Raw genomic sequence first — 11,527 nt, 5'->3', positions numbered from 1 at the left:
GATTGTTAAAGCTAGAGACTATTAAATTACAAAATCATAGACTGCTCAGCTTCCAGAGCCACACAATCATGGAAAGTTGGAGTATTAAAATCATAGCATCTTAGCAGGGCAGAATTACAATGTGTTGAAATTATAGAACTGTGGCATATTAGAGCCAAAGGGCCAAAAATCCATATTAGAGAATCTTAAAATCCAAGGATCTCAGTGTCAAAAAAGAAAAGAAACAGCAATTTATTGACTCCCTCTATTTGTATCAGTTATGGTGCTAGGAGTACTAGAATGTACTAGAGTATATTATCCTCTTTAATTCCTACCACAAGTTTTAAGCTGTTCAATCCTGTTCCTACTTAATGCAGTACTTCTGACAAATGTTTATCTAACACAGGCTTGTGTAAATGTCATGACAGGAGAGCCATTGCCTTTGTGCATACCCCTACCCCTGCTGAATGGAAGCTAGAAAGTTCTCCCTTATATAAGCTGCATTCTATCTCCCGGTAGTGGCCCCGCACTTGTCCAGTTCATGTCCTCTGAGCTACACTGAGTATGTCTAATCTCCCACTCAACGACAGCTTTTCAGATGGTTAAAGACAGTCCTTATTTCTTTCTTCTCTAGGATAAGCTGGTTTGTTCATCATGTAGCTAGAAATGGGACAGCAAGTCAAAGAATATTTGAGCTGGAAAGGCCCTTAGAGGTCATTTTGTCCAGAGACATCCTTTTACCACCAAGCAGTATAGCACTATAGTCAGGAGCCTGGGCTTTAGAGAAAGATGAGCATGAATTCAGAATCCAGAGATCCAGCACTAACTTGCTATGTAATCTTGGGCAAATTACCTCATATCTCTGGGCCTCAGTCTCCTTATCTATAAAATAAAGAGAATAATAATATTGACATAGCAGGGTTGATGTGAGGATTGAATGAGATAATGCAAGGGAAGCTCTTAGCAGACTGCCTGGCACACAGCAAGCGGTCAATAAATATTACCTATGATTATTGGAGGCCCAGAGAGGCAGGGAGTTGCTCAAGATCAAGATCACAGAGCAAATCAGAGGCAGAGCTGGGGTTAGACCAAGGACTCCTGCCTCCCAGCCAAGGGCCCTTTCCTGTTCCACAGTTTCACTCTACCTTCCTGCGGAAAAGGAAAAAACCCCAGAGGGAACTGGAATGCTTTGCTCACTGAATCAGTTAGAATGCAAGTAAGAAAAAACCTGATGGCTTAAACCTTTTATTTCCTTAACAAGGAAGCCAGAGGAAGGTGGAGCCAGGGTTGGTCTGTTGATTCAACCAGAATATGTCTGGTTATGTCTCTGATGACCCAGGTTTTTCCCATTCTAAGCCTTGAGAGAGACTCCCCTTGTGATCACAAAATGGCTGATGTGGCACCAAGTACCATGTCCTCCCAAGCAGGAAGAAAGGGCATGGGAGACAAAGGATCTTCTCTCATGCCTCTCTTATCCAAGAGAGGAGCTTTCCAAGAAGACCATTCCTTTATATCTCACTGACCAAAATAAAGTCACATGTCTACTCTTAGACTATTCACTGGCAAAGAGGAAGGCTTTTCCATGAAAGGCTTGGATCATCCTCGTGGCTGGGCACCTTGCTACTGGAAAGAGGAAAAGGAGATTGGCTGCGGGAAGGCAACAAATAGTGTGTGCCACACTCACCCTCTGTCTCCTCACTGAATTGGCCTCCACTCTCAGCTCCACCTCTGCCAGGCGGCCTTCCCTTATTTCCACCCCTTGGTCCGGCAGACCCTCTTCCATCATGTGATTGAGCATTGGCCAATTCAAGTTGCAGTCTACTTTGCCAAGCTCTCTCTTTTTGTGTCCAGATCTTGTCTTCCCAGCTAGTCTGTGAGCACAGGGAGAATAATAGCAGCTACAAATGAATGAGTACCTATTGGGTGCCAGGCACTGTTCTGGACACTTGTGGTAGCCTGCTTCCAAATGGCTCCCAAAGATCCACACCTCCTGGTATCCACACCCTTTTGTGGTCCTGCCCCACATTGTACCAAGGTTAGTCTGTGTGACCAAAAGAATATGGTAAAAATAAAGGTTTGTCACTTCCAAGGTTAGATTATAAAAGATACTGTGGCTTCCATTTTGGTAGATTCTCTTTCTTGGATCATTCATTTAGGGAAAGTTAGCCACCATGTCATGAGCAGTCTTGTGGAGAAGTTTGTGTAAAAAGGAACTGAAACTTTTGACCAACTGCCAGCAAAGAATGGAAGCCTGACAGCAACCACAGAGGGAGCTTGGAGGTGGATCCTCCAGCCCCAGTTGAGCCTTCTGATGACTGCAGCCCTGGCTGAGACTTGACCGCAACCTCATGAGACATCCTGAGCCAGAATCTCTCCGTTAGCCCAATTCTGTGTTCTTGATCCTCAGAAATTGTGTGAGATAATAAATATTTGTTGTTTTAAGCTGCTAAGTTTTGGAGTAATTTGTTACTCAGCAATAGTTAACTACTATAGTCTTACATTATCACATTAAGTCCTCATAACAACTCTATGAAAGATAGGATTTGTTTCTCCCATTTTTCAGATGAGAAAATTAAGGCTGAGATGAATGCAGCTGACTTCTCACAGCTGGAAAGTGACAGAGCTGCGATTTGTCCTCATGTCTATTGGATTCCAAAGCAGAGGGAACCTGGTTTTCTCAGCTGGAATGTCCCCAGCTCCAGGGTGAAGGTTGAGGAATTGAGGACAGGAGGAGATCTCTTACTCTGATGTGTTTTTTTAATGCTTTTTCCCATTCCAATCGCATTAGTTAGTAGCTACTACATCTATTGTGTGTATGTGATTCAGGGACAAGTAAGTTTATTAGAAAAAACACTGGAGCTTTAAAAGGGGGATACCTGAGCTCTTGAGCAACGTTGGACAAGTTCCTGTAGTTTTCTAGGCTTCGGTTTATTTATCCACTATATGGGGCCAATAGTTCTTGTTCTACATTCCTCGTCAGGAAGCCATGAAGATCAAGTGTGAAGGGACTTTGTAAAATGTAGTGCTGTGATCATGGAAAGCCTCTCTCAGTCTTCAGGGGAGGCAGCTCCACACTGTCACCTCTGTACAAGTGGCCTCTCCTCTCCCACCTGAGTCTAGGTTCAGGAGACAGAGAATACTGAGAGAAACTGAGGGCCCTGACCCATTTCTTCAGCTACGTCCCTCACCATGACCTTTCTCTTAGACCACACTGTAGCCCTGCCGAACTAGTGGAAAATTCCCAAGCTTGCCAGGAGCTCTCTGTATGCTGAGTTTTTATCTATGTAGTTGCTTCTCCCTGGACACTGTTCCCAACTTCTCCACCTGGTATGGTCCTACTCATCTTTCAAGACTCATCTTAGATGTCCCCACTTCAAGGATGACCTGGTTCAAGGCTTCCTACTTCTTCTCTTGATTAAGCACCTGTCTCCAGCCTGAGCTCTTGGCCTCCAGCTTCCCTTTTCCATTCAAAGCCCCCAGGGTACAGCCTGCAGCCTTTCTAAAACACAAATCTTGTCATGTCACTCCCTGCTTAAAATAACCAGTCAATTGAATAATCCATCAGTCAGTGCTTCAAGGGCACCTCTTTGCCCTCAGGAAGACATCCAAAGCCTTCAGCTGGAACTCAAGGCTTGGTCCTCACTGGTACATCCAGCCTCAGCTCTCCTCTCTCTCCTGATGGCCCTGCACATGCAGTACATCCCAACCACATCGCTCTTGTACCCTATCTCCGACAATCTCTGCTCTCTTGTGCCTTCCTATCTTTGCTCATACCATTGTTTCTCATGTCTATTTGCATCTTTTCTACCTGGGGACTTCCTGCCTAATCTTTAAGGTCAGCTCTGATTTAACCTTTTCTGGAAAGCCTTCCATGGTGACCGAAGGAAGAATACATGGCTTCCTCTTCTTCCCTCTCCTATATGACTAATCATGCTTTTATTACTATTTGTCAGCTTGTCTGCTTATACTGGGAGTTTCCTGTACTGGACCCATGGCTGTGTCCCCAGCAGTGCCAGCACAGGGGCATAGAACAACCACGTGATTTGTTGGTTGATTGGGTGTTTGAATAAATAAATGAATGTATGGTGAATGAATCTATCCTTGAACCACCACTTCTTGTCCAGCACCAGAATTGCTGCTTCCAGGGTTAGCCCATTTTATAGCAAAAGGGGAAACAGAAGGAAGGGACTGCTCTGGAAGGGAGAAAGAAAATCAATAAAAATGTAAATCTGGCTGAGAAAAGCTGTCCCAGGCTGGCTGTGGGGAGAGATAAGACTGGACAGGCTGAGCCCTGGCTGACAGTGGAAGAGAGATTAGGGGACACGCAGAGCTGCAGCCAGGGCGGGGCAGAGCGAGGGTGTTGCCTCCTCTCAGTGGTGCCTTCTCCCTGTCCTTACTGCCCACTCCCACCTCCACCCCCATGGGCTCCTTTCAGGAACAGGGGAAGGGGAAGGAAACTTACAAACATTGATCATTAGGTACACTGCCTGTGAATGAGTATGTTATCATTATTTTGTCTTCATACCTTCTGGGAGACAGGAATGATCAACCTCACTTTACAGGTGAAGAAACTGAGAGGCAAAGAAGTTAAATCTTGTTTGGGGTCACACCGTGAATCAGTGGCAGAGTCTAGATTTGAACCCAAATCTGACTGACTCTAAAACTCTGTTCTTTTTACTCCACTCCACTGGAGGTCTACAGCCAGGCTTCAAATGATCCCCAACCTCTGAAATCAGGGGCACAATTGTGTATAAGTTTGTGTGCATTTTTAATGGAGAGTCTATATCTTTTAACGGATTCCCTTAGGTGGTTGCCACCCACTCCCGTTGCCTATACCATGCTGCGTCCCTGGAGGTGGTAGCCTTTGAGCTGGGTCTGGAAGTTTGGGCAAGACTTCAAGAAGTGGGATGGAGAGGCAAACAATGGGGTGGGGATGTGAAGAAGGCCAGCTGGGTAGAGGGAAGAGCACATGTAGGGACTTGTTAGGGGGAAAGAATTCAACATGTCTAAAGAATGGCAAGGGTGCCGTGGGTTCTTTCTTTTCTTAATAAATTTATTTATTTAGTTTTGGCTGTGCTGGGTCTTCGTTGCTGCACGCAGGCTTTCTCTAGTTGCGGTGAGCGGGGGCTACTCTTCGTTGCGGTGCGCAGGCTTCTCATTGTAGTAGCTTCTGTTGTTGCAGAGCACAGGCTCTAGGCATGCGGGCTTCAGTAGTTGTGGTGCACGGGCTTAGTTGCTCCGCGGCATGTGGGATCTTCCCGGACCAGGGCTCGAACCCGTATCCCCTGCCTTGGCAGGCAGATTCTTTTTTTTTTTTTTAATTTATTTATGTATTTTATTTATTTATTTTGGCTGTGTTGGGTCTTCGTTGCTGTGCGTGGGCTTTCTCTAGTTGCGGCAAGCGGGGGCTACTCTTCATTGCAGTGTGTGGTCTTCTCATTGAGGTGGCTTCTCTTGCTGCGGGGCACGGGTTCTAGGTGCGTGGGCTTCAGTAGTTGCAGCATGCAGCCTCGGTAGTTGTGGCTCACGGGCTCTAGAGCAGGCTCAGTAGTTGTGGCACACAGGCTTAGTTGCTCCGTGACATGTGGGATCTTCCCGGACCAGGGATTGAACCCGTGTTCCCTGCACTGGCAGGCGGATTCTCAACCACTGTGCCACCAGGGAAGTCCCAGTTCTTGCTCCTTGTTTATTTGTGCTCCAATCACGGCTCCTGACTCCCTGGCATCTGCCTGCCCTGCAACTTCCCAGCATGAGTCTACAGCCTAAAGGAACTCTGGGCCAGGTGTCAGGATCTTCACTCTGGTTCCAGTCCTGTTCTCTGCTGGATTTTACCACCATAGAATCTAGTAGGAGACTTAATGCCTTCTCCTCCAACTCTCAAGGACAGGGTGAGAAGAAAGTGAGCTCACAGGTGTAATTGCTTGCGGCTTCTCATTGGCCAGAGGCCATGTCAGGGAAGAGGGCTGCTCCCTGGACCCCCTGAATCCCTGGGAAGTCGCCGGTCCTTACCTGTTCCACCCCTGGCTCTCAGCCCCATGTCGCTCTTGTGATTACTCCTGGAGTTTCCTCCCTGACCAGCATGGTTGATTTTAAGCACAAGCACCTCGTCTTCTTCGAATCTCAGCTCAACCCAGAGGTAGACTCAGCATGAAGCTAAGGCTGCTTGAGCACCATGGCCTCTACCCAGGCCCTGGGAGAGGCTTCAGCAATATGTTCCTGTTGTCAAGTTCTCAGGAAATTTGCAAAGGTAGACACTTTCACCACAATGGGTCAAGATTGCTAGTTCTTTCCACTCCAAGTTTCCTTGTGTCCCAGCTTCCCTTTATGTGAAGCAGTTAGCATGGGCATTTCTGGAATATGGCTAAGGGGGAGTGGAGTTGGGGATCGATTTAATTTAGATTCATTGGGATATATTTATGTGGTTCTCAGCCACCTCTATGAATAGATAAATCATTGCTAGCTATCTCTGTATAGAGAATGGCTTCTAGGAATCTTCCTACCCACAGTCCAACTCATTTGGCATTGTGACATCAAGGTGTCATATCCAGAGGTCATCTTGTGACATGTAAGTGTTTTCTCCTGCCTGGCCCTGGAAGTATATGGGCAACAGAGGAGAAACAGGTTTGAAATGTATAGAACCAGAAGCGAGTCTATAGCAAATATTTCCAACCATTAGGGGGAGAATTTTGGAGGTACGCACAGCAGTTAGTAAAAAATCTTATGCTATTTTTCTGAATTGTGAGATGTATTTGTTTTGACTTCTTTTTTCATTCTAAGTAAATATTCACCTTCTTACCTAATTTTGTGTTCTTTTTCTTAAAGAGGACTCTGCAAATTGTATAAGCGTCAGTTCCCACAAAATCTAGATCTAATCCTGGCCCTGGCATTCACTTTGTGTGATCTTGGGCAAGTTGCTTATCCTTTCTGAACCATCTCCTCTTCTGTAAAACCTGAATGACAGTTTGGACAGGTGAGGACTTGGAAAGCCTTGTGACCTTATTCCACTTCTGAAACCATTACTAGAGGAAGTAGTCAAGCCGAACAAAAATTAGACCAGGATATACAGGTAGGGGAAGATGTAATATATGAGAAATAATGGTGAGCAATGAATCCAGCAAAACTTAAATCTAAATAACTGGAAATAATCTGGCTGTTGCAAACCTTAATGCAGTTTGGAAGAAAGGATTTTTGTAACAGAAGACACATTATGCAAGAACAAATTTAATAATAAGCTATATCTATAATTCCAGATTACTTCTGCAAAACCTGGGAAACAAGAGGGAAGGAGGAGGAATATGAACATACAAACAGCCTCATCTTGTTGGAAGAGACTCTGAAATTCTTGGCACTGATAAATACAGGCTCAGATATTTGTTAGACATTTAAAGGTATCAACCAGCAGAACAAAAATGGGAATTAGAACTTTTGTACCTCCCTCTTCTTTCATGTGGCATAGCCTCAAAGCCCTGCCACTGACAGCTGCACAGAGGGCCAGAGCCACGTGTGCCCCCGAACCCCCAGCTTCTCCCCTGGCCCACAGCACAGGGCTGGACACGGATTTGGGAAGCTCCTGCTGCTGGCTCCTTGTCTCTTGCCTCCCAAGCAACCAGATTGGGCTGGAAGCAGATTGGGAAACTCTCTCCCCGTCCCAGGGAGATAATCAGGCCAGATAACACTAGCCATAAAACAAGACAAGGCAAGACAAGGCCTGACACAGACAAGGACTTGTCTGTTCAGCCCCAAACATCCCACAGACCCACTTACTACACAGAGCCACACATTATTGCTTCCAGATCACAAGCCTGGGCATCACAAAGAACAGGTTCTTACGCCAACCCAGACATCACAGAGAACCAGATGTTACCCCAAAATGTGGGTGTCACAGAACCAGACATTGTCTACACAACCCCAGGTGACATAGAATCAGGCACCTGGGAGGAAATGGTGAAATTAGGATTCTAGTCACAAAAGTCAAAGTGGCTTTGGTGGGCCCAGGTCAAATGTGTGAAATCTTGGCAATGCATGGGTACCAGTGAGTCTATGCTGAGTGTGTTGGGTCTTTGAAATTAGAAAATGCCCCAATGTGGGAGCTGGGTCCCCCTCTCCACCAGGCAGAGAATAGGCCTCACCCAGACTGTGGCTGCCTGAGGGCAAGGGCTGGGATCTCCTGACTCCAGGGAATGAGGCTCCCTGCACAGCCAAGGCCCCTGGGGCTCTCACACCAGGTTTCCTGAAGGCCCTGCTTAGGCTGGATGTCGTGAGTGGGACCAGTTCCCTCCCCAGGGCGGCTCCCCAAAGCTCAGGGCTCTGCCTCCAGGGGGCGCCAAATGGCCACTTCTCAACAGAGGCTGTACTGGCCCCAAGTCCAGGCTGAGCAGGGCCGGGGAGGAGACCTGAGTCTGTCCTGGCCACACAGATGGTCACAGCTGAAGGGGCCTGAAAGCTGACAAGTTCATTTCCACCTGACAGAGATGGAGGCTGGGAGGCTGAGGCTCAGATAGGCTGTTCCAGGTGAGCAGCAGAGCAGGGCCAGGACCCAGTATGCGGGGCAGCCTGGCCTACTATTGTCCACTTCTCTATCCTCGGGCCCTGGGGGGAAGGATATGCAGTCCTTCCACCCAGGAAAGCCTGGTTTCAGGTCAGCCCGTGTGGCTGGGGGAGAAGAGGGGGAAGACCCTCAAGCTTCAGAAGTGGCCAACACAACAAACCCGCAAGTAACTCTTTGGTTCAGGTGAGCAAACAAAGGCCCAGAAGGGGTCAGTGGCTTGCTCGAAGCCACATAGCAAGTTAGTGGAGGACTCATAATTGGAAAACAGGGCTCCCAACCCCCAATCTCAGGCAAAGGGCCCAGAGGAGCTACTTGCCATGGCTGCCAGTCCTGGCCAGAATGGGGCTCTGGGACAGCTCACACTCTGGATTCCTCAGGCTCCTTCTTTGCCCCTGACTCTAACAGCTGCTGCTGTAGGCCAGCGTTGGGTACGGTCGCCTTGGTCCCCTCCTCTTTGGCCTGCTGCCTTAGGATGGCCAAAATCAAGGCAAAACAGGCCAGAGAGCCTGTCTTGAAGAAGAACTGGAGGCCGATGAACCTGGGAAAGAGCAAGTGACCCTTGAATTCAGGACCTCCCCATTCAGGGCTTGGATGTGCTTGGGCTGGAAGCAGAGTGGCGTCAGCAATCATCACCCATTATGTAGTTGGAGACGTTGAGGCATCGGGGGGGATAAGCCTCCAGCCCCAGGGCAGTGGACCCAGTCACCATGGCCTTGGCTGGGAGGCCCTAGAATTGACCCCCGTGGGGGTCCTTCCTTGGAAGGAGGAGAGGCTCCAAAGGAGCCTGCCTGCCCTGTGCTGACTGCCTCATGGCCTGGGCTGGCCCTGCCACTCTCTGGGTCTCTCTAAGGGCTCCGGGGGCCTGACAGTTGCAACTCTGGGTCACATCACTTGCCACAGGAAAAGGAGGATTCCCTCTCCTCTTTGTCTAATTCACCAAGACTCTTCTTGACTTTTCCTCCTCTAGGAAGCCCTCCTGGAACCATGCACCCCTCAGAGCTGGACGTGAACAGCTCCCCACTCCCAGCTCTGCTAGTAAGTGCCCCCACCCCCACCCCGCAGCTGCCCATCCATCCCAGGGCCTGCAGCCTCTCTGCCTTCAAGTGCCTTTGGGCTCCCCATTGTATGGATGGGAAGATTAAGTCCCAGAAAAGGCAGGTCTCGCAATGAGGGAGGCAGAGCTGGGCCTGCATCCTAGGCCTCCTATGTCCTAGATAGAGCCATCTTCCTGACCCACCCCAACTCCCTGTTTTTCTCACAGCTGGGCTGCTCCCCTGATTCTCCCCTCACTCAGCCAGCACAGACTGGTCAGGCCCAGCTTTGCCAGTTATCAGCTGTGTGACTTTGGGCCTCTTACTTAAATCTCACTTTCCTCATCCATCAAAAGGGGAGGCAGTGTCTAGCTTGCAGGACTGGTGAGATCAGCACGCATAGAGCACGGGTCACCTTGCAGGTGGATGCCAGTGGACCTCCCCTCCCTGCTGGTGGCCTGCCTGGGACCCCAAGAGTGTTTCTAGAAGCTTTCTCACAGCCCCCCGGTAGCCCCTATCCCCGGTCTCACCGGTTTCGAAGCAGGTCGTGGTCATAGTAGTGGCAGACGGCCCGACGCCCACAACTCTGGGCCCAGTACACACAGGTGGTGTCAATGGCACTGCCGTGGATCACGGGGCTGGGCATCCAGGCTGGAGGAGGAGGTGTTCAGGGGACAATGGAACCTGGCATCCCAGTACCTCCCCTGCCCACTCCCTGGTATATATAACTCTTCAGGGCTCTGAGGCACCGAGGGCCTCTTGGCCCATTAAGTCTTCAGCCTTCAAGCCCACCCCTTACCCTGGTATTGGATGGTGTCTACCTGATGGGCTGTTTAGCTGCTTGCGCACCCACCTCCAGGGTACCTAGATTGGATCTGTGACCCTGTGGGCCAGTGAACCCTAAGGTCAGGGACCGGGCCCCACTCATCCCTGTGCCCCCCGGGCCTTGGACCAGTGGTCCCCAGCACATTCTTTACCCAAAACTCTCAGGAGCATGAACTGGATCCCCACAGCCAGAGTCTTGTCTTCTTTCTTCACTCCCCTAACAAGCAGGGACAGGGTGACATGAGGATTGAGAGGGTTCCAGCCTTCAAGGGGCTCTCACCATCCCCTTCTGTCCCACCACCCAGCACCAGCCTGCCCCCAGAGGTTCCTGGGGAGCGGGGCTCAGGCTCCACATTCCCTTCAACCTGCAGAGCCGGGTCCCGGCTATACCCACTGACCATCAGGGCCCTGTGCTGACCTCCCTGTGTTGCCGGTCACAGACACCCCTCTCTCCCCACCCCCTGGTCCCACCAAATTCTCCCCTTCCTCCTACACTTAGCAAAACCTGGAGCTGGGCAGCCAGACACGCCGTTTAACTTCCCTGATCACTATGATGTCTCAGCCTGGGATGCCCTGGCAATCACTGGCTCCTCTTCCTAAGTAATCCCAGCAGCTGGCATTTGTGGAGTGCTTACTATGGCTCAGTTATTCTGTACTGCGCCCCCCACGTCCCCCCCAATATGGTAGGTATAGCTTTAGGCCCATTTTACAGGTAAGGAAACTGACAGATATTTAGACAGGTTGAGTGACTTGGCCAAGACCCCACGGCTGATGGCTGTCAAGGGTTGGAATTTGTGCCGTACACTGCCTGCATGAACTTCTCTTAATCAGCCTGCCTGCTGGGACATCTGACTCCTCTACGTTTGCTCTTGCAGCCAGCCTGGTTTATGGATCTACATGCCTTCTAATATTGTAAGGGGCTCCATCTCCCTTCTTATTTTCTAGAAAACAGATGGGGAATAAAATAATCCCAGCATAATGAAAATTTGGAATTATCCTGCTCTGAGATCCTCTTATGGCCTCAGGCGACAATTTGTCAGTCCCAGCAGGCACCCTCAGGACAAGGGCCAGAAAGATCTTGGACCAAGAGGCAGTGCTCAGCACAGTGCTCCACAGTGGGCACTTAGTGCTCGTTGACTTGAAG

The 11,527-nt window shown here is 49.3% G+C and overlaps 1 protein-coding gene across 5 annotated transcripts in view; it reads right to left on the bottom strand.

Annotated features, from left to right (window-relative positions):
- Window positions 1–7,193: 7,193 nt before the first annotated feature.
- Window positions 7,194–11,527, bottom strand: part of SLCO2B1 (solute carrier organic anion transporter family member 2B1) — a 51,571-nt gene continuing 47,237 nt past the window's right edge. For all 5 annotated transcript variants that reach the window (XM_081238940.1, XM_081238938.1, XM_081238939.1 and 2 more), the window contains exons 12-14: window positions 10,536–10,600; window positions 10,089–10,209; window positions 7,194–9,065 (exon numbers count right to left, since the gene is read on the bottom strand). In XM_081238940.1, coding sequence (XP_081095066.1) covers window positions 8,885–9,065; window positions 10,089–10,209; window positions 10,536–10,600 — 367 coding nt within the window. In that variant the 3' untranslated portion in view covers window positions 7,194–8,884. The remainder of the gene's footprint in view (window positions 9,066–10,088; window positions 10,210–10,535; window positions 10,601–11,527) is intronic.

The sequence above is a fragment of the Mesoplodon bidens genome, assembly GCF_964165515.1.
Source record: "Mesoplodon bidens genome assembly, chromosome: 7".
Classification (NCBI taxonomy): Eukaryota; Metazoa; Chordata; class Mammalia; order Artiodactyla; family Ziphiidae; genus Mesoplodon; species Mesoplodon bidens.
Note: the sequence above shows the minus strand (reverse complement) of the source record. Positions and strands in the feature narration are given on the sequence as shown.